Source organism: Callorhinus ursinus, unplaced genomic scaffold (assembly GCF_003265705.2).
Source record: "Callorhinus ursinus isolate GAN/ISIS: 27379988/994484 unplaced genomic scaffold, GSC_fseal_2.0 scaffold4, whole genome shotgun sequence".
In the NCBI taxonomy this organism is placed as follows: domain Eukaryota; kingdom Metazoa; phylum Chordata; class Mammalia; order Carnivora; family Otariidae; genus Callorhinus; species Callorhinus ursinus.
Window position 1 is genome coordinate 31,346,010 of NW_027397066.1, and position 23,088 is coordinate 31,369,097.

The 23,088-nt window shown below is 47.0% G+C and overlaps 1 protein-coding gene across 12 annotated transcripts in view; it reads left to right on the forward strand.

The window, feature by feature from the left end:
• The window catches only part of TBC1D1 (TBC1 domain family member 1), a 226,012-nt gene extending 206,903 nt beyond the window's left edge, over positions 1–19,109 (forward strand). For 10 of the 12 annotated variants that reach the window (XM_073891527.1, XM_025887689.2, XM_073891528.1 and 7 more), the window contains 3 exons: positions 7,083–7,252; positions 13,838–14,011; positions 17,331–19,109. In XM_073891527.1, the coding sequence (XP_073747628.1) occupies positions 7,083–7,252; positions 13,838–14,011; positions 17,331–17,534 (548 nt within the window). In that variant the 3' untranslated portion in view covers positions 17,535–19,109. Of the gene's footprint in view, positions 1–6,365; positions 6,572–7,082; positions 7,253–13,837; positions 14,012–17,330 lie in introns of those variants that run through there. The other 2 variants (XM_025887695.2, XM_073891531.1) reach the window with 2 other exon arrangements.
• Positions 19,110–23,088: the final 3,979 nt, after the last annotated feature.

The following is a 23,088-nucleotide window of genomic DNA, read 5'->3' on the forward strand; positions in this document are numbered from 1 at the left end:
GCAGGGAGCCCAACGCGGGGCCCGATCCCAGGACCCTGGGATCATGACCTGAGCTGAAGGGAGACGCTTAACGACTGAGCCACCCAGGCGCCCCCATCTCCTACTTTCTTGATTTACTTTTGGAGAAGATCGTCTCTGTCAAAGTCAAGCGGGTGTTCACGTGCAGAGTCTCAGCAGCCTTGAGATGGCAGGGAAAGCAGGTGCACTTGAGCTCCAGGAGCCGAGTGACGCTGGGAGCACGGGCAGTTCTCCCATAGTGGGTTTCCCTACGTCAGAGTGAAAGAATCATGTTGACAATTCAGGTTCTTTTTAAATTTTTTTTTTTTTTTACTATGGAAGTTATTAAAAAATTGATAATCATCACCCATCGAGTATTTTTAAAGTGTCACTGATGTTCACTCACCTGATAGTTTAAAAATCTGCAATCTTCTCATACTTTTTTAGATTTGCTTCCAGAATTAGAGAACATCTCAAAGGGGGAGGGGGTGTCCAGAACCATTGAGAGAGCACTCCTTTGGCATGCTTGGGAAAGACAGCTTTGTAGATCCAAATTTTAGAAATCCTGAAATTTGCTTTTTAACATAGGTGGGCACTGAGTTGCTCTTCGCACCTCTTTCCCCCAGAGTACAAATTTTTTATTCTTATTCCTATCCGCAAGAACTTCTAAAGAATGTCCCATTGGGCTTTACTAGAAGAATCCGTGTTCTTAAAATATTCACTACCCCCACCCCTTTTTGCCTAACTCCCTCCCCAAACTGATTCTTACTTTCTGTCCCTTAAAAAAAAAATAATTGGAAAAAAGATACTTAAAAAAATCTTTCCTGGTTAAATAAATCATTAGTGAGATTTCATGAAAGTTTTATACCATAGTTTAAAAAGAAGATAATTGGGGCACCTGGGTGGCTCAGTTGGTTAAGCATCTGCCTTCGGCTGGGGTCATGATTCCAGGGTTCTGGGATGGAGCTGCCTCCTCAGCGGGGAGCCTGCTTCTCCCACTTCCTCTGCCCCTCCCCCTGCTTGTGCTCTTGCTCTCTCTCAAATAAGTAAATAAAATCTTTAAACAAATATATAAAAAAAAGATAATTAAAAGCCTGAAAATTATCTGCTTAGTTTACTTACAAGAGTCACCAAAATCATAAGCTCTCTAGCTGTAGGCTGGAAGTCTTTCTTGCCAAAAATGTCTGTTTTTTTTTTTTTTTTTTTTAACTTTTCTTACTCTGGAAATTGAAAATCATTAGTCCACTTTTTCTCCTGATTTTTTACTGTTTTTTCCAAAACAGGGTAACAGGAGTGAGGATTGAAAGAGGTGGGTGGGAAGGGGAGGGGTTGGTGTTCATGCTTTGAAAACAGCTCAAGCATCGAATTATAGCATTTGTGAGAAAAATTCTGCAAAGGGGACTCCGATGAGAGGGTCAGCACTGAGGGATGGCCGCCTGGGCCTTTGGGTGCTGCCTTGCAGGTAGCTCTGGGGATACCAGGGCCATAGAACTCTGGGAGAGTTGCATAAGTAAGAACTCTGCTTTGGAGATGACAGCCCTCCTGTTAGAGAATATTCGCAACTCTAAAGCGCATTCTGCCGACTTCATAAATTAAAAGCTAAAGCCGGCAAGAGCAGGCTATTTCTATTATGTAATCAGTGGTGAGTCTTGGAGGCTCTCCTACATTGTGCATAAAGATGCCAGTGTGTGTAACTCCTGGGTCCTGTGCACAGACCCCTGCTGTACTAAGTGGGTCCTTATCCAGCTGGCTGAGACTCCTCAGATTGTAGGCAGGAAGTGGGAACTCAAGGCAGCACTGTGTGTGATGTCATTTTGCAAAAACTGTTGGTTTTTGTTTTTTGCACAGTCTATTGCATCTGCCAGGACTTAAAACCAAACCATTTTATTAGTAGGTTCCATAGAAAGGTTTTTTAAAAACCACTTCTGCATTTAGCATTGGTGACTTGAACCGTATTTATTAAGCTCCATGATGGTGGATAGCTTAGTTTTAAATCCCCAGACCTGCCATTCATACACTGTAGTCTGTTTGGGCCTGAAGCCCATTTCCTTGTAAGCCTTTAGGCCTGAATAAACCCTAAAAACAAACGGACCTTTGTCAGCTGTTCACCATTTCGTATGGAAGTGCAGGATTCTCAGCTTGCAGACAGCATAATTCATATATTAATTAACAGGTTACTTCACATTAGGTATATGCTCCTTGGAGGAACACCAGCCAGTGATGCTTGCACCTTAACCTTCCCGTGGTGATCACACTTCCGGAATGTCAGCCCTCCTGATTGGGTGTCACAGAATGTAAAATAGCCTCCTCCTGCATGTCTTTAGTTCGGGTGGAGAGGGGTCCTGGGAGAGATGCTTGCTCCGTTGACCTTCAGATCACACCTACCTTTGGGGGGTAAAAAAATCTGAAGAATAGGCCCTGGCTTGTTCCTGATGGAGGAGGTGGCTGTGGTCTGGAGGCTCCTGATGTTTGCTAGAGGATGTGCTGCCAAATAGATGAGGGAGGAGGTGGAGTGGAGAAAGGAAGGGTTTGGCAGAAAACACAGAAGCCACCTGTAATAGAGGGAAGGATTCAGAGAGGCTTTAGGACTAAAATAGACTTAAGAAAACAAGATGGTTTAAATGGCCAGGAAAAAAAGGCTCCCTCGGGGAACATGATCCAGTGGCAGGGAAGTGAGTTTGTGCAGCCCTGTTTGTGCTGTGGTCCTGCTGCAGATCTGCGAGCATCCTTCATGTTCCTCCCACCTGCTCCTGGTAGGAAGGGGGAGCTCTCACACCCAGAGCACCCCAGCCTCCCAGGAGAGAGGAGAGGGCTTGCCCTTGAAAGCAACAAAGGTGGCTGGAAAAGAGGATGCAGGCTAAGTTCGCTTTACTGGCCTTGTGCTTTGCATAGATGGTCCCCTGCCCCCCACCTACAGTCCCATTCCCACCCCACGCCCCCGCCCCACTGCCGCCGCCCCAGGAAAACTGCACCTTTAGGTCATGGGCATTTCCAGCAGAGTTCTGATAGGTTAATAACAGAACAACAGGGCTGCTGAAGTGTCTTCAAAGGAAAGTGGTTATTTGCATTGTTCTCAGCAAATAATTTGCAAAAGTGGCCAAGTCAGCTGAATTTCAGGTTCCCTTTACTTCCTGCCTGATAAAACCCTTTGCCTGTTTCTGGGTGGCTTGAAGCAGGAGGGAAGGGAAGTTGGCTGCAGTGTGGGGAGCAGGGCTTCTAGGGGCCGCCGGGGTGGCTCCAGCAGTTGGCTTTCTTGTACAGTGTTTTTCAGATGCAGGCAATGAACTCACTTTTCCAAGGAGGCTTTTTTTTATTTCCAGAATGTAAATGTATAAGGATTGGAAGATGGACAAAAATGAAAATAATTGGATTAGAGCAGTGAGTTTATAGGTAACATTTTTCTCTGCAATTCCTTAATTATTTAAGTTTTAAAATTTCCAGAGAAAAAGGTAGTCATTGTTTAAGGGTTATAGATATTGCCCCCAAGGCTAGTCAGATAAATTCAGGAGTCCCTGCCACCAAGCAAAATTTTGGTGGGCAGAGGGGTGGGGGAGGTCCTTCCTTTAACCCTTCTGGCACATTCCTTCATCGTGCACCAAAATGAGCTCCTTATTTGAGGCCTCCCCAGGCTGACTGGCTTCTGGGGCCCAGCTCCCCCACCCGGACTCGTGTGGCCGGCCGGCTTGCCTTCAGGAGGGTGGGCACCTGGAGTGGGCCTCCGGCAGTGCTAGGCGAGCATCTTGTGGCTGGCAGCAGGCCCCCCTGAGTCTGCGGGTGGGAATCAGGGTGGTCTCATCTGTAGTGGCTTTTCTCTGTCTAAAGCTAAATAGCCTTGGCAAGGAGCAGGCTCCGACTGGGTCTCGTTAATATCATCTCCTTACCAGCGCACTGACCGACTCCGGAAAAAAAGGAACAGGAAGCCCTGGCTGACCCCTGCTGTGCTCTGGGTAAAGTTAGAATGCTGATGTCTGGACGGAATGCCCTTGGTGACCCCCCCCCACCCGCTGCCCCCCTCCTTCCCTCCTCACTCCTGACCTCGCAGGTTTCTTTTGGTTCTTCAAGATTGGATTTGGCAGCCACCTTTCCTTAGAATTTTTTCATCCCTTTTGTTCTCCTAACACCTGGGCATAACTCTACCAAACCAACAGCTTTTGGTGTCTCTGCACTTTGCTGTTTGTACTTCCGTTCACGGCTTGATCTCTGGTACCTAGTACAAAGCCTGGCATATATTAGATGCTCAGTGAATGCTTGCTGACTTAAATGAGAGAAACTTCTCAGCAGATAGAAGAGTGCTCTTAGATGCTGGGAATAGCATTAGGAAAGAACATTTGTATTATATTAAATACAGACAGAACCAATGAGACAAATATATCCAGGGCTATATATTCAAAGAGTGTAAAAACAAAAACAAAAAAGACCCCACCAGGGCACCTGGGTGGCTCAGTTGGTTTAGCGACTGCCTTCGGCTCAGGTCATGATCCTGGAGTCCCGGGATCGAGTCCCGCATCAGGGTCCCTGCTTGGCGGGGAGTCTGCTTCTCCCTCTGACCCTCCCCTCTCTCATGTGTGCGCTCTCTCTCTCTCTCAAATAAATAAAATCTTTAAAAAAAAAAAAAAAGACCCCACCACCTCTCCCACCTTTTTGTTGTTGTTGTTTTCTTCATACGGCCCAGAAAAGTCAGAGTTTAGAATGGTAGGGAGCACTCCGCTAAGTAGATTTGTTATAAAAACCAAGATCCTGGGGCGTCTGGGTGGCTCAGTCAGTTAAGCGTTCGACTCTTGATGTCACCTCGGGTCGTGATCTCAGAGTTGTGAGATAGAGCCCATGTCTGGCTTCATGCTGGGTGTGGAGCCTGCTCAAGTAAGATTCTCCCTCCCTCTGCCCCTCCTACCCTCCTCTCTAAAACAACAGCAACAACAACAAAACCACCAATAAAACTTGGAAGACCTATTGTTTGCCTTAAGGGATTGCTGATATGGATTGCATATTTGATTGTGCTCCTAAAACTTCCCCGATAATTACTTCTCTTACTTGGCTTAGATGTGGCACTCTATCTAGTTACTAGTACATGTCTCTCAGAGACTAAAGACACTGAGCTCTGGCAGTTGGGCCGGTCGTGCAGTCCTCTCCCAGGACCCTTGCACAGAAGGCTTGGTATGTATTCTGATCGATGCCATCAATATTTGTTCAGCTATAAAAGTTGATCTACTGAAAGGAAGTCTTGCTGTCTAAACCCAGAAGCTTCAAGTTTGTTTTGGGAAATATTTCTTTTTAAAAACACATCTTCGTTATAGTGCTGTTTGAGATCTTTTGTATTTTCTGTAGTGATGAATTACGTGGGTTAGGCTGTGTATTTCATAAAGCAGACATTTCACAAGAATATTCTTATATAGGGCTATCTTGATACACATAGTACTTCCCCTAAGAAGCTCAGATTTCAAAGATACGACCAGTTCTCTAATTTATCTTCCCAGCCTCTGCAGCCACACTTAAGAAGGAGGCCGCCCTCCTCTTTCAGCTTCCTGGGGCCTTTCCAGCTTTGTGGGGCCGTCCAGACCGTGAGCACTTGTGACATTTGTGGAAACAGTGTGGCCCTGAGCTCTGTGAGAGACACAGGTTGACAACGCACCCTGGCACCGGGTCTGCCGGTGTGGCCAAGGCCTTGGGGAAGGTCACAGAGCATCCCCAAGGGATGACCCGGCCACCCAGCGCCGAGGCCTGCCCTGTGCGCAGCCCACAAACCACTCCGACACGGACACCTTCCCCTTCCCCATGTTAGCAGCTTCCAGCCTTTCTTCTTTTCTTCCTTCCTTTTTTTTTTTAGATTTTGTTTGTTTATTTGACAGAAAGAGACACAGCGAGAGAGGGAACACAAGCAGGGGGAGTGGGAGAGGGAGAATCAGGCTTCCCGCGGAGCAGGGAGCCCGATGCGGGGCTCGATCCCTGGACCCTGGGAATCATGACCTGAGCCGAAGGCAGACGCTTAACAACTGAGCCACCCAGGCGCCCGAGCCTTTCCCGTTTCTTGATGGCTTCTCTGCCTTGTCACGCTAAACCACCTAAAAAAGCCCAATGCTGGGGGGATTCTTCCTCTCACCTGCTTTTGTCTTCCAGAATTTGATGAACTGGACCACTACTTTGTGTCTCTCATTATCCCTGCAGCTCCCCACCCCCCATATTGACAGTTGCCTCTAATTAGATTTATGTCCTCATCTTTAAAATGATACTTTTTTCGTGTATTTTTAATTCCAGTTGTTAAGTTACTTGCCTGAATTTAGTCATCACTTAGTTGCTAGGGGTGTGCTTTGGCCCCAGGGCGATTTGACTCTGTCAGGTGGCTTCAGCTCTGTGAGGAAGAGGGGAAGCCAGGGCGAGGCTGGCTGCTCACCCCGTTGCCTGGACCACTTGCCCTCCCTCTCAGCACGTCCAGTCAGTGTAGGGGTTGCTAACATTGGCCAACTGTTGGAAGAAAAAACTATGGCAAGTACTAGAAAATAACTCTGACGGAGTTCTTTGAATTTCTCTGAAGGAAGATGGTTTTTACTGCATTGTTATGGTAAAATCCAGCATACTGGCAAGTATTTAATAATGTACTTTTGCAACTCTGCAGACATTTTATAGATTTTAGAGATCTTTTAGTTCCTTCTTTCAAAACGGGAAAGAGGTGCAGTTTTTTATCTTAATTTCTGATGCTGTGTATCTAAACATCTTTCAGTTTTACTCATAAAAATGTGTTTTAGAAACTCTTTTTAAACCCCAGAGCATTTCTAGAAAAATAGTGTAATAAAAAGTTTTCTTTTAACTTTTGAAGCATGTTAAGAGTTTAATATATTTTTAGAACAATAACAAAGATTGAACCTGTGAGACAATAGCTTAACAGTACGTTTATCTGTATTTCTTTTACTATTTGCAATATTGTCTTGACAACCTTATCTGAAATATCAGGCACTTCAAAAGGAAATAAAGTTTGCAGTTTGGGCTTACAGTTTCCCACCATCCTGCTCTGATGTGTGGACAAGAAAATGCAATGTTACTTCATCGGAAACTGGTCTGGTTTAACTTTCTGCATTTCTGTGTTTTCCCAGATATGATCTTTCTTCAGGGATCAGAGGTCATATTTAAAGTGGCATTAAGTCTGTTGGGAAGCCATAAGCCCTTGATTCTGCAACATGAAAACCTAGAAACCATAGTTGACTTTATAAAAAACACCCTTCCCAACCTGGGCTTGGTGCAAATGGAAAAGACCATCAGTCAGGTATGCTTCAGTTGACCTTCCAAAGGCTTACGCCCTCCTGGATTTGGAGAGCTTAATTTTCTTTTGATCGGGACCTGCCTCCTACCACTTGGTTGCCCGGCAGGTAGGAAGCTCATGGCCAAATACATGTTCAGTGACTTAAGTGCATGTCCGAGCGCGCGTGTTTTGGGAATGTGATGGGGCTGGGCCACATGTGAACAAGGGGGCAGTGGTCAGTGCTGACAGCCAGCACAGTTTATCGGTAGTTACTTACAGTTAAGGGGCTTCACCCCTAGTTGTTTGTTCTTCTGAAACACATGTGCTATTCAGTGTAGGCTCTTACAGTAGGAGTGCTTTGGTTTTTTTTCTGCTGCGTGGTATTATTTGGAATTTTCTAAAAATAACCCTTTGATAGCAAAATCATGATAGTATATATTCTAGAGATTTGTTTCATGATGTGTTTTCTCTTTCTTTTTTTTTTTTTTTTTAATAGAATTCAGTTCCATATCTGTGGCTTGAGCACCTCTGGTTTCTGTAGCCAACAGAACCGTTTCTCTCAAATGTTAGGGGCAAGGGTGAATTGAGCCAGAATTACAACTAGATCAGTTGTTCAATGGTCTGGTTTAGGGATGAGAGTAGATTTTTGACTCTGTATAAAGAAGAGTCTTCTAGTAATGTTTGCTGACTCTGAAGGACTGAGCTATTTATTTAGCAGAGGGTGGATCACCACTGCAAGTGTCCAGGGACTGGATGGCTGAGAATGCTCTGGAAGGGATTTCTGCATCGGGGCCAGCAATCAAGCCCTTCCTAAGCCTAGAATTTACCTCACCTGCTCCCAGTGAAATGCAAACAGAGTAGTTAGGTAAAAACAAGTAGTGAAACAGAGCTAATTTTTAAAGAAACCCTTATTCTGAGGACTTCTGACAGTCCAAGAGGAATCCAGTAATTCTGGCGGACTGCACCCAGATGCGGTGTTTTTGGTTTTATTTGCTGCCCCTCCTTCAGTGTGGAGCACAGAGAAAGAAGCAGGTGTGGCCTGGGGAGGGGAGCCAGTGTGAGCCTGGGTGACTCTGGATCTCCGCACATTTCCTACGCCCCTACTTCGAAAGGGTGCTGCTTTTCCACTCTGCACTTTCGTTTTTAGTGAATTGATGCATCTTTCTGTATTTTGCTTCCCTGGCACGTTTCTCTCAATGTGAATAGCTTTGGCTTGTTCTGGCCCTACTTTCTGCCAGGTTCTGTGTGAATCTAGATATGCACAGGATCTCATTTCATCATGACCGCATTCCTGAGAGGATAGGTGGTTTTAACCCATGAGGAGCATAGGGCGCAAAGAGGCAAACTCGCTGGCCCTCGGTCACCCTGCTGCCGAGGGTTGTGGTGGGGCTTCTCTTGCCTCAGAATGACTTAGCAGCTTCTCAGCGCCACCATGCGCCTCCGGGCATCGTTTAATTACAAAGATTTTTCTATATTTTACCTGTATGTTAATACTGAATTCTCTGCCCTTTTGGTTCTTGAATTTTTGACATTTATGAGCACTGATTCCCTTTTAGAGCTTTCACTGCGTATACTTATATTTTATGGCCCCCAGGGCAAACGCAGAGAGCCTTGGTTACCCCAAGTCTGTGCCCAGGGAGTGCCTCTACCTGGCTCCTGGCTCTAAGGCAGGCAGGCTCACCTGACATTCAATTTACCTCCTGGATATTGAGCCCCAGAAAAGAATCCCATTTTCTCCTCCCTTTTCTGTAAAGAATACTTATTCACAGTATCGGGTTCTCCTTAAATGTTGGAGGAATAGAAACGGACACAGCATGGAGAGAGTTTTCTGTGTGCACGCGCATGTGTGTGCACCTGGTTTCAGGCAACTGTCTTGAGCTTGGGATCCTTTATTCCACTGACTCCTTAATAATCCTGGGATGTGTATTATAATCCCCATTTTTATAGGTGGGGAAACTGGGCATGGATAGAGTAACATGCCCAACACTCTGTGTGCGATGGCAGAGCCAAGAATGTAATGTGTCTCTGACACCGGAGCCCATCCTGTGCAGAGAATGAGCATGGAATCCAGTAATTCCAAGTGTGTAAGAGCCACAGTGGTGCTCATGCAAGGGCATATGGGAGCCAGGCTGGTGGAGTGTGCACTGTTGATTGGGAATTGGGAGAGTTGAATTCAGCTGGGCCTAAGGAATGAGCTAAGAACAGGGGTCAGCAGACGTTTTCTGCAGTGGGCCAGATAGTAAGTCTTTCAGGCTTTGTGAGCCAGAAGGTCTCTGTTGTAGTCACTCTACTCTGCCTTTGCAGCACAAAGGGCAACCAGCAATACATACGTACATGAATGAGGTGACTGTGCTGCAATAAAACTTTATTTACAAAAACATACAGTGGGTCAGATTCAGTCCACAGGGGGCTCTCTGCTGATTCCTGATCACAGGCATGGGAGTGAGAATTGAGAGAAATTCTAGATGCCTTTGCATTGAACTTTGAAGGGAAGGGTCATTGTGGATTGGGAGCAGCAGTGTGGGGAACACAAAAGTCTACATTTTGGGGCCCAGGTTTTCATCCTACCAAGAGTCTCAATGGGAAGCCCAGCTCTCTACCCTCCGGCCCGCCCATGCTTTCCGTCTGGAACTTGACACCTGTCAGGCTCACTGCCCCCCCCCCCACCTAGAGGGTGCTCTAGTTTCAAGTCCCACTCGGAGATGAGGCCTGAGGTACAGTGCGACTCCTTGGCAGCCTGAGAGGGCCCCCAGGCTCAAGTCTTGGAGGTCCACAGGGTGCAAGTGACAGAACATTCATTGCAGCCGACAGAGCATACTGTCTTGTATGTGAAAGTCCCGGTGGGCCTCTGTGATCGTTATGGCTCCACTTCATTCACTGCCTTTTCTGTGGATGGCCTGAGCTTGAGCAGTGGGGACATAGCCTGCATCCAGGATGGGAGAGAGGGAGCTGAGGATAGGGCTCCACCGTTTTGGTTCAGTATGGACAGGTCCAGAACTGACAGAGCCCAGGGCAGAAGGGGAGGGGTCTCTGAAGTCTCTGTGGCAGGTGCTCAGTTTAACTGTCAGTTGAATATGAGCCATAAAAATCCTCTGACCCAACAAGGGGGAAACCCTGGGAATAAACAGAAACCAAGAGAAGGAGCTGGGCTTGTCACGGCGAGCGCTGTCTGCGTCTGCCGGCTCGTTTCAGTGTAAGGAAGAGCAACAGTTGGAGGGGACTTTGGGAGACAGAGCAAAGAGCCGGTTTTCAGGTTTTCAACATCCTTGGGGCGGCATTCAGAGTGTGGCTCCAGACCCACACCTGTCCTTGTACCCTGTAGGAGCTTGTCAGAAATGCATAATCTGGGGCCTTGCCCCAGGCCTGCTGAGTCATAATCTGCATTTTAACAAGAGCCCCAGGGGATATTCTCTCTCTCTCTTTCTCTCTCTCTCACACACACACACACACACACACACACACACACACACACACACACAGGAACATTTGAAAAGCTCTGCTATGGGCAGCTTCATTGAACACACTAGACAATTCCCTGTTCTAGTTGAGCTTGTAGGATAGAAACCAGAATCTTAACAAGGTTCCTTTGTTCAGGAGCCGCTCCTCAAATCCCCAGTGTTCAGACGGCCTCTTCTGCGCGGGGAGGAGCCCTCGCGGCTCAGGCAGTTTTGGGCAGCTTGCTGGGCTGAAAACAAGGGCTTTTTCCAGAGGCCAATCAGGGCCGTTCCAAAAGGGTGGGGTACAGTGAAGAGGAATATCTTACCACTGGGATTGTTTAGAATTGCTTGCATGTGGTGATCATAAAAACAGACCAGTTTTTAGTTGGGTTTCTAATTTTTAAATTCACTACAGGCACTGTAGCCCCTCGTGGCTGATCCCCAGGCACCCTGCTCAACTCACTGAGATGGACGGGGGGGGGGGGGGGGGGGGGGGGGGGGGGCGGTGCGGCGCAAGGCCTGGAGGCTGGGAAGGTGGAAAGTACGTGGCCAAGTCTGCAGACGTCAGGGTTAATGGCTTCATTACACAGAGTGTCCACAGATTGCAAAGGCGAACTCACTGTGTCTCCAATAGCAAACGAGCCAAGAACATAAACAGACAATTCACTGAAGAGGAGATCCATCTAGTAAACAAATATCTGGGAAAATATTTAGCTTCATGCATAATTTAAATAACATACAATGCTCTACCTACTAGATTAACAAAATGAAACATATTAAGGCCAGTACCCAGTGCCAAGGGTAGACTGTATCTGGCACATTGGTGTGTTGTTGTTAATGGCATTGTGCATCGATTATTCCCATTTAGGAGGCAGTTTGGCGATGTGTATCACAAGCAGCAGTAAAATATTCATACCCTTTGACTCAGTAATCCCATTTCTTGGAATGTATCCGTAGGAAATAATCCAAAATATGGGAGAAGCCATATGTACGAGGATGTTTAGAGTTGTCATTTATAACTACAGAAACTTTACAAGTAACTAGATATCCAGCACTTGATGAATGGATTAACAGGGTTATGCCACGTCGAGTAGGTAGGATAATGAAGCCATTTGTAATTATGGTCATGTACAATATATACAGCAACTCGAAAAAGCCTTGTTTGAGGACCTGGGCTCTCCTTTCTCCGCCAGCCACATACTTCCATGCTTTGGGATCAATTCTAGGGCATAACTGCAAAATCAAGGGCTCTAAGTATTTCAGCAGCCAGGAGATAATGATGCAATTAAGCAGTGATGATTATGCCCAGGATGGTTCCTGGGAATTAATGGAGTCCTGAAAGAGTGTACAACTTTGGGCACAGCTGAGAGCCATTAACCTTAGCAGGTCATCAGTCTGTATTAAAGGCCACAGGTTTTCTTCCCAGGTTTTCCAGATTAGTAGCTCATTTAAAAATAAGTCTCCATGGAAGAAAAGAAGTAACTGTACATTTATTCTGCATCATATTTATAATTATACACCAGTGCCACGGCAGTCTCGGTTTTAATGTTTGCGGTTTTTACTGTGTTTGAGCTATTCAGAGGTTCCGTGATGTGGCATCCTTTGTAATTTTGCTAAAGCACAAGGTTGAATGTGAGGGTTTCATGACAAGTGTGTGGAAGCAGCTTCCTTAGCTAAGTGAGCACCTACTCACCTTGCCAGGTGTGTGCTGGGAACTCCCACGAGTTGCTTCACCTAATTCCCACAGCGATGCTGGAGGTGGGTGCTCTCACCCTGTGTCAAGGGCCAGGAACCAAGGCCAGGAAAAGTCAAGTAATTTGCTCAAGGTCATTCAGGGCATTGCCAGGGGAGCCCTGATTTGAGGGCTGAGTCCATTTTCTTGACTGCACTATAGAGTTGATAATCCCTGCTGACCTCACAGTCACTTTGAGGGACAACAGAGAATTGCCTATCAATATGGCAAACTTTCACACGCACGCACACCACAATACAATGTGTAGTAGTTTTTCAGCATAGAATGACTTTTGTGCCTAATTGGTCTTGTCCATTGAATTAAATTGAAAAGCAGGAAGCTGAAAAATTAATCTCCAGGCAGAGAAGATTGTTGGGAATGGTGAGAAAGTAAACATGGTTTTGAATATCGATTTCAGGGAAGATAGGATTCATCCATGTTTGAATGCTCATACAGCGCCGTCGGGGAAAATGAGGTTTTCATTGATTTTCGCTACGTTGGAATTTCTTTCTTAAGAAAAGACCATGAAGAGTTCCTTTGCACTCTTGAAAGGTCTAACTTCATCCTCCAAATGGGTGTTCTGTGATGCTGGCCTTGTTTCTACAGAGCCAGCATGACCGAAGGCTCAGACCCACACGCAGAGCCTCTCTGGGACTTCAGTCCTGAGCTCAGAGCCACAGCCCGTGGGGCGATCCCACAGAAACAGCTGCGGAGAGAGGCTGCGGCCGCGCCTGACCCCCTCTTCAGCGCAGCTCCCACCCAGCTCACTCAGAGAAAGTACAAACATGAACAACTCACTTGTGCACTTCGGGGCTGTTTTTCACATGGGTGGTTTTTTGATCACTGTTACTATTATAAGCAGGAAGGCATTGTTTCATGTTCACTCATCTGTGTGGGCGACATTTGGGTTTTGGCTCGTTTCTGCATAACTTATGTGCAAAGGAGGGTTTTTTAGTAAACAGTTCCATTACTTAGCTGTTCTTGTAACTCTGAAAACCCAAGTGAACTATAATTAAACTTTGACTCGGTGACTGGGCAAATATGGCTGATTCTTTTGTTTTTTTTCCCTCTCTCTTTGACCCATAGCTGATGTGTCTAACACAATAGAATTTTCAGAGAAAAAGGAAATCTGTCCTGAAATAAGAACTAAAAATAAATTTTTAATAAAAAGCCTTTTAAAAAGTAAGGTTTGGGCTTTTGGAAAATGAGTTATCAGAGACCCGTACCTATTGTTACCTTGGGTTTAGTTCTCAATGCTTCTTTTGTTCTTTCTTCCCAAGTAGAATTGTTACCTTTTCAATGCAGGGAGTTTTCCTTATTTCTCACTGATAGTACCAGGCCCGGAGTAGGTGCTTAGGGCATGCTTGTTGACATGACCACGCATGCATATGTGTGATTTTTCTCATTTTCAGTGCCTGATGACTTTTCTGTATGTAACAGGTGTTTGAGATGGATATCTCTAAACAATTACAAGCCTATGAAGTTGAGTACCACGTGCTTCAAGAAGAGCTGATCGATTCCTCTCCTCTCAGTGACAACCAAAGAATGGACAAATTAGAGAAGACCAACAGCAGCTTGCGCAAACAGAACCTTGACCTCCTTGAACAACTGCAGGTAGAGCATATTTATAAAGCTGCTTCCTGAGCCCCGAGCGTATGGTAGATCATTAGCGCACCAAACCACCAGCAGGCTGGGTTTTCCCATGACCGAGGGACCTCTCCCTACCTCCCCTCCCCCGGTCTGTTTATAGTTGGGATCAAAGGTATCCCAGGAGAACTGCTCCTTTTTATTAGGGAGCAGACAGATTATCCTTTGCTGAGGTCAGACAGTCCTGGAACTTTCTGAGAGGCTGTCTCTGCACTTAACCCTTTTAGGAGAGAGGCCCAGCGATGAACTGGGGTCCAGGATGCCTAGGGACTATTTGCTGAATGCCAGCAATTGTGCTTTGAGTAATAATGAGAGAATCAAAGTCTTGGGCTTCTGTGAGCAAAACCAGCTAGGTCCATGGAGGGATGTTAGGGGAGGGGAGTAACACAGAGATCTACCTAACAAAGCAAACCAGAGCATATGGTCACGATTTTTGAGTCCTTACTACAAATAACAAAAATTTGATTAATGAGGGACATAGTTCTCCCCTCTAGAAGCTTCCATTTTAACATGGATAAATGTGGATGAGGACATGTGGTAGAAATGCAAACAGACCATGCATACAGAAGGCTGACATGCGGTAAGCCTGGGGATGTAGTCCAGAAACGCAGCTCTGTCAGATCCAGCGTTGTCTCCACCCACACTGTTGCCCTGGGCAGACTACTGACCTGCCCTGTCCCGAGTCCCTCGTCTGTATGACACACAGTTCCTAACTGCTGAGCACAGCTCCTTTCCCAGTCACATAGAATAACGTAATGATACGGTCTACTTTCTTAATGCCATGAATGGGCGGTAGTACTGTTAATGTTAAGGAATTGTTCTGAGGGATTTAAAAAAATTTTTGAGTTGCTGCAAAGACAAATACATATTTGTCCCCGAAGTGTGTATTTTATGGTGTTCCTGGGCTGTCCTTAGAGTACGCCTGCCATCCTGACCTTCTGCATCTTTGTTTTCTCCATAGAAAGTTGCTGCTTTGCAGACACAAGCTTGGCTGCGTTATGAGAAAGGCCAGCATTTGAGAGTTTAATAAATCAACCCTTGTCCAGAATGCATTCCTCCCAGCAGGGATTTGTCCCAGGAGACCTACTGGCTATTTACTGTAAAGGAACAAAGAAAAATGCTTTCGCTGCCCAGTCCTAACCACCAGGCACATTCTGAAATTTAGCTTCTTTTTTTCCCCTACGACTGAGGTGTGCTAACTGAAAATACACTTGTGTACAGTATCTCCAGGATGTCTTGGCTGCACCCCGAAGGGGAGGCTCGCAGTGATAAAGAGACTTACTGGCCTGTAACGGTTTGCAGTGGAGGTGGTAATTTTAAGTGACTTCCAAACAAATTAGGTCTCTGAAATAGAACCTGATAGGAACATTTCTGACAAAGCTTGGACTTAATTTGGCGCATGAAGATAGGCAGTACAGAAATGGAGGGTTCCGTTTATTGGGCTAATAATACCCGTGTGATTATTTTGCGGTAAAGGGTGCAGGTAATTTCATGGCGCTTCTATGATACTGTACCCCTTTCATGACGAGAGAGGCTGTGAAAAGCTGCTCAGATCTCAAAATTCCTCAAGAAAGGCACCAAGCGGTAATTGGTCATGACTGACATCCTCCTTGGAATGGTCTCTCTTTCACCGAGTGGCTGTGGTCTTGCAGAGAGACCATTCAAGACTGCAGCTGTGCCAACCCACCAGTATTTGGAGCCCCTGCCTTGCCAGGCACCAGGGCCACTGAGGTTCAGAAGACACTGCTGCTGTCCAGGCCTTGGGACAGGGATTACGTTGTGTCAGTTTGCACGTGCTTGAAGATCGTTTTCCCATTTCCCTCCGTGAGTCACATGGGTTTACTGCCTTGCAGCCAGACTATATATGTTCTGTAAGACTCACACTTCCTTTCCTTTTTTTTTTTTTTTTAACAGTTTTCAGAGTCCAAGGATAGGTGTTAAATATAATAGTTTTCCCCAAAGTATCAAAATTGACTGTTTTCTAGCTTTGTTCTGTTCCTCTTAGTTGTCAGACGGTACCAAGGTCCCATTTATTTTCTGGTTAAACACTTAATGTTATCTAGCAGCTGGAGAGCAAAGTGTCTTTTGTCCAGCCGCACATAGAAGACAATTGCATACCAAATGGTGCCAAATAATAAGGGACATACATTTTTTATAATAAGCAGCTGTGAGTCACCCAGTGCCAGTGAACTAGGTGCTGTGGGAGCCCCGACCTGTGTACAGGATGAGACGTGCTTTTTTCCATGAGAGAGCTTCGGTCTCATTGAGGAGAGTGACAGTCCTGCAGAGCCGCTCACCACGAAGCTGGGTGGCACGAGCAGTCCTCTGTGGGGGGTGGTGGACCTGTCCCAGGCCTTGAGCCTGCGTAGGAATGTGAGGATCACAGAGCACCCCTTGCAGGTGCACACTCAGCGTGAGTGCCCCTGCCTAGTGAGTACACAGACTTGGGGAGCTCAGTCCTTCTATTTTGAGTGTTCCAGCGGCTCAGCCAGAGCTAGACTTTGAGTTGTGAGGTGTCTGTCTGGCACAAGTGTTGTCTTGTTCAAGAACCTGTTTCCCGTGTTTTGAAAATGAGAGAAAAAAAATACATATACCATTTGCCCCACCGCACGTAAGCGGGCACGTGTGCAGAGCTGCATGGGGTCAGCGAGACGGAGCGGCAGAGACTGTGCACGGGGGCCTTTCACAGACACTGCAAGGCCCGGCTCGTGCTCCCGGGAGGTGCCTGTACTCCTTGAGGTGGTGATGCCTGGTTACTGTAGGAAAACAGGCCTTTGGAACAGAGGGCCGGTACTGCTGAGGCCTTCCCCTGGAGAGGAACCGTCTGCCTCTCGGTCTGACATCAGTCTGTACGTACGAGCGTGTTTGTAAGACTGGGCCAGGCTGTGCTGCAGTAATACATAAAGCTCCAAGTCTCAGTGGCACGGCCCAGCAGCAGTTGCTTTGTCCCTGAAGCTCCACCTCCTGTTCTTGAAGCATTCTTGGCGCGGATCAGAGCTGGCTTCCCTGTCATCGGGGATGGGGGCCGGCTCCCTTTGCACTGTGAAGCCACCAACCATCTCAGAGTAGCCGCAGCAGGGAAGAAGTCCCTGCCTTCCTGTGAGGGAGCCTGGGAAATGTAGTCTTCCTGTGTGGCCGAAAGAACTGATGCTAAACAGGCTTGTCTCTGCCACAGTAGGGCTCCAAAGTGTCTCCAAGGCTGGACGGTGGAGTGTTGGGGCGAGTGCCCCCCCCGCCCCTATGTGTTCTCACTCGGTTGTTCACATTCTCGTCTTATATTCTCCAGGTGGCAAATGGTAGGATCCAGAGCCTGGAAGCCACCATTGAGAAGCTTCTGATCAGTGAAAGCAAGCTGAAGCAGGCCACCCTTGCCTTGGAGCTGGAGCGATCAGCCCTGCTGCAGACGGTGCAGGAGCTCCGGGGGCAGATGACGGCAGAGCTGCGCGGGCCGGAGCCTGACCTCACGGGGCCCGGGCCCACGGGCGACTGATGGCGCAGGAGACGGCTCCTCGCCAGAGCATGCCTCCGGGGGAGACTTGGCGGCCTTGTCCTAGCACTGTCCAGGCCTTAACTGAGAGGGACAGAGGATGCCGGAGGGAGAGAACAAGGCATGACGCGTGCTTCTCAGGGAGGACGCTGGCTTGCCAGCATGCAGACTTCTGAACTAGAACTTGCGAGTCATGGGGACGGAGGTCCCAGTGTTTTTGTTGTTTAGGTCGCAATTCGTCCCTTCTTCAGTCCCGATTACTGTACCCAGTAGGTTTAGGTGGCATGGATGTGAATAAATGCACCTTCATGTTTCCTTGTTGTTTCCTTTTTCAGCATCACTGTGCTTGCAAAGGACAGTTAGTCCTGTGGAAGTGCAAGGGCCGGGAGGGCTCTAGATGAGTCCTCTGGTTCAGATGTGGGTCCATCACTCTTCCACGTCGGGTTTGTGGGACCACACCCTCTGGTCCCCAGCAGGCCATGCAGCCAGCCCCTGTCTGTTCTGGCCATGGAAGAAGCCCCAGAGAACCATTAGGACGTCTTGAATTTAGCACTCTCCTGGGTATTTACTGAAGTTTGTCTTTTGAAAAAAATAGTTTTCATTTTTTACTTGGTCTTTAAGTATCAAAGTCATTGTAGATAAATGTTTTATGGGTAAATCACCAGTTTCTAGGCTCAAACCAAGTGTTGCTAGTGAGCGAACTGCATTTTTAGACTCATGTTTATTTCTTTGTGGGTTTTCGTCACCCTCTTAGAGCTGGGTATTTATTTTTGCTGTTGTGTGATGCAAAGCAGCTGTGAGTCCCTTTGAGTGTCTACCCTTGGGAGTCGTGTTCCCTACGGAAGTAGCCGGGCGCATCAGGATGGTCATGAGTCATGGGTGCCAGAGATCCTGGGACTTTGAAAAACGCCATCAGCCTGAAATCTCAATCAGATAGATGGCAGCTGAGCGCAGTTTTTCAGAGCTAGGAAGTGTGTTTTGAATATGACTCACAACACAACCCCTTCCCTCAGGAGGATGAGAACCCTGTGCCTTCAATAAGCAGAAAGCTGCTGATGGCTGGCGTGGCTTCGTCGGGTCCCCGGGTGAGGCCTCTGCACGAGTGCTCTCAGAATGGGCCCTTTCTGACAGCAGGATCACTCTGGCCTTTGTCACGGTAGTCCGCCCTGGTCCACAGGGCCTTCTTGTGACCCTCTCGGCAGTAGGCGTCTCTTTCAGCCTGAGGTCAAAGGAAGGATTTTCATATTGGAAGTCGTCCCAGGTCTCCCCAGACATTTCCAAGGGTGACAAACGCGCTCTCCCCGGTGCCTAACAGTTGGCCAACATTTGGGACTCCTGTGCCCCGTGTCGGAGGATAGCGGTTCTCCTTACAAATCAAGATAACCAGCACAGTAGCCTCTATCCCGAGTTGTTCCACAGATAGAACTTAGAGGAGTTAATATTTGAGGGCTTCTTTCCACCTATTTTGCTGTTGGAATGTTTAATAATGTTGAATTTTGGACATCTTATTACCATTACTCAGAAAACATGGACTCTGCATTAAATAATAAATGAGACAGCAATAAATCTGTGCCCACACTTTTATGGTGTCTGTTTTACTTGTAAACTTTGGGTTTTTGCTTTTCAGCCCGGGTAAGGGAATGCCTCCTGAACACCCCGTGGGTCAAAGTGTGAATATTCCCTAACCAGCAGTGAAGTCATTTGAGGTATTGGTACCTTGTGTTTCCAGTATTGTTACCCAAGTGCTAGTTACACTGTAGCACCTCCGCAGGAGGGTGAGTCTTAGCAGTAATGAGACGTGCCACATCAGGTGCAGGTAGCCGGCACTGGGAGGTCGCACAAGCCCGCAGATACAGGTCAGACAGAGGCTCAGCCTGTGTGGGACTTAGGGAAAGAAACATCCAGAGAGCCAATTCACGAGACTGTGTGAGGATTTGCAGAGGCAACTTCTTAATCGGAGTAAATTTCATGTTCTGTTTTTCTCCAGCACCCAGCTGTATGCACCTGCACACAGGTGTGCACTTGAAGGTTGTCTTTGATACCATTTATGTTCTCTTAGACTTAGGACATTATGTGCCCTCGGGAAGCACACTATTACATATATGTATATTTTTAAATGTGTAATACATATGTGATCTATAAAATAGAACTCAGTGCTATGTAGTAACACCCAGTCCCCTCTTAGGAGTTAGGTATGGATAGCATGACTGTGTCCAGTGTTTGTGTTTGGTTTGGTTGGTGAGTCAGGGGAGAAGAGTTGCTCCGAGTGCTATGGGGATTGGACCAAACAGGGCTGTGTGTGTAAGGAGCTGGGGAAATGAGGTTGCGGAGGAACGTACTTGAGTCAAGAGGAGCCACCAGTCGGTCCATCTGAGAAGCAGAACACACGCGGGTGCCAGAGTGGGCCTGGGCGAGGTGGCATGCAGGGAGCTCCGCGGGAAGCTGTTGCTGCTGTATCGTGACCACCTCTGTGATTCTGCAGCCAGGTGTCCGGTGGTGGGCCTGGGGCCACTCCAGGTCAATATGAAGGTCAACACTTGAGAAGAAGAGGAGGATAAGCTGGAGCCTGCCAGGCACCTCTGGTCTGTCACTTTTGACTACCATGACCTTCAGAGAAAAATGGCTCTCGCTTTACTTTTGCCTTCCAGATCTCACACAAGCATGTCTTTGAGCCATGTCTGACTGAGAACCACCAGGGGAGGGGACTCGGGGAAAGGTAGTTCCGGCTTAACCAGGTTGGCATGGCACAAACTACCGTAATTCATTTTGGAACCTGCCTGTCCCTCCATCCAAGTATCTATGGTCAGAGATCTCTAGCGTTCGGACTCATGGATTGATTTTGACTTCGAGAGTCACTGAGGGTGCAGTCAGTACTGGAGGCGAGAGTGTGACAGCATCCGGGGCATCCAGGACCGCCACCCCCTTCCTCTGCTTGCCTCTGTCAGGTGTCACCAAATGTTTTGCAGATTAAGATCTAGAAACTCTATGTGGTAAAAATAACTTACAGGCCACATTGTCTTTACGTTGATTCTACTTTCGGGGTTTGTAATGGCTCAAAATAATCTTGGACTGGGAAAGCTGCAGGGAACCTACTTCCTGCTAGAAAACCACTTCTCACCTCAATTGATAGAGGAAAACACTGAGTGAGATGATGACATGTTCAAGATTGCCTAATGGTTAGCTACAGGATCGGAGTTAGATCCCCAGTCTGACTGCCTAAGAGCCCACACCACCCACCTTTAATTCCCGTGATTTTTGGAAATCATTTCTGGTGACCTCAAGCACGATTCAGAGCAACGAAGGTCTGCTTCTTTCTCACAAGGATGATCTGTGTCAGTAGGGAGCCCAGATCAAATTCTCTCCTACATCTCAGGGGCCTTGAGTTAAAGCCAAGGGGCGTGGCACGCTCTCCAGCTCACTCCTATCTGTGGACGAGAACGTGGAGGAATCCTACTTCACCAGGGTCTAAATTAGGTACAGTGTTTGCTGCTGATAATCGTTTCTTTAATTTACCTTGAGACTTTGAAAACCCTTGTAATGTTTTTAAAACAACACAGGGTTCCCTTTGGTTTTATAGAAGCGAAACTTTCCATTTATGTCAAGTTTTTTTGCTGCCATCTTTGGAAAAGATTAGCACGATTAGGGAAGTGGAAGAGCTATGGAGCAACCACAACAGTTGTTCTTTGGACAATTTGACACTGATCACAAAAGATGAGGAAGAATATTCTTGTATCCAGGCTTCATAGTATCTGCCTTTATGTCTCTGAACTGAATAACCAACCGTTTTGGTTGTAAACTCTTATCAGCAAACTTTGAATTTATACCATTCTATGCATATTAAAACACCTTGTACATGAGTAAGTTTTATCAGGAAATAGAAAATCTAAATGAGTTGAAACAAAATAGTTTAAAAATATTGATTAAAATGTTGATCTCCTGTAGGTTTTTTTTAAAGATTTTTATTTATTTGAGAGCAAGCGCAAGACTGCACATGAGATAGGGGGAGGGGCAGACTCCCCATTGAGCGCAAGCCTCGGACATACAGTGGGATCCCAGGACCCTGAGATCATGACCAGAGCTGAAGGCAGAAGCTTAACTGACTGAACCACCCAGGCGCCCCTCTATAGTGTTTCTAAGGAGAACAATGAACCCCTGATCATTTTAAATACATTTTTAAGACTGTGACACAATAATACACATGCCAGTTCCCAAGGTCAGCCTAGTTTGTTGGTTTTAATGCTGGAAAAAGATGGCTTCCACATTCTAAGTGGAGGAAGGGCACTGCTGGTCATTAATTCACTTTTATTCACCAATTATGCACAGGTGTTTGTTGAAATCCAGCTAGTAAATTTCCATCTTCTCTCATGGCTGACTAATGCAAACTAATCGAAACATGCTACAGTTTTGTTTTTTTTTTAACCAAGGACTTTAAAGCACTCAAACTCTTCATTTGGAAAGTTTTGAGCAAGTTATAAAAGCATCTCCAAGACTGAGCAACGTTTACATGTTTTTTGGCCAAGAGATGACCTAAGCACAGCAACACTTCCAAACACTTTCTTTTCCGAAAAGCTCTTTCCATAGAACTTCTCCGCAGTCTTGTCTTGGGCTCCCCCGGTTGGAGCCCTCTGCTCTCAGTTATGGGGCAGGGGTGGAGTGGGTTCTAGGGTGTGGCTCTGTGTCTGCCTGCCTCCTGCTGCAGATTCATGGTCTCACTGCCCGCCCCTGCCCCGCCGCAGTCCCCTGTCCCCGCTGCAGTCCCCCGGGGGGGGGGCCAGATGGCCTGTCGGAGAGCAGAGAGGAGCTGGATGGCTCGCATGTTAAAAATAGCGCCTGTGATTCACTGCACTTTATTGCTGCAGTGCCCTTTGCTCAGAACCAGGGAGATAGCCTGGACTATCTGACCCTGGACCGGGGGTTGGGGGGGACCAACGTTGTCACGTTGTTTCTTCCAGATTCAGCGGCTTTTCCTCAGCCTTCTGGCTATGTCCTGCCGTTGTTTTTGCCTTGTTCCATATGCAGATCTGTTGACCAATTTGGGGGTGTCTTCTTCCTGCTCTTCTAGGCATTTCTAAAACTGTGTTTCTCACTTCTTCCAACTGTAGGCAAAGCTGACTGGTTACTGTTAGGTTCTGGCTGTGGTTGTCAGCCCCCTGCAGGGTGACCTCCTGGGTCCCATCTTGAGGAATCTGCAGATGGTGAAGTAGCCCATTAGGGAAGTAGAGGCAAGCTTGCTTGAGGTGGGCGGGGAGGGGGTCCATCTAATGACATCAAATTTCTGCCCACCTCAGGCCTTCCTGTACTTTCTACCAAGCATGGCACGGTCCATTTTCCTTCCTTTGAGGTACATGGCAGTCACTTTACTCCTAAATTTCATATGCTCAAATCATCTAAATGGCTGGGTTATTAGAAAGGACAAAGTAAACTTTTTCACTCAGGATCCTTCGCTTTCCCCCATCTGCTTCTGTGATCATTCCTAAGATCACTATCACCTGCTATCTTCCCATAATGAAGAGTTGACCAGCCCGCCTCTCAGGCCCTAACTCTGCAGCCTCTGATA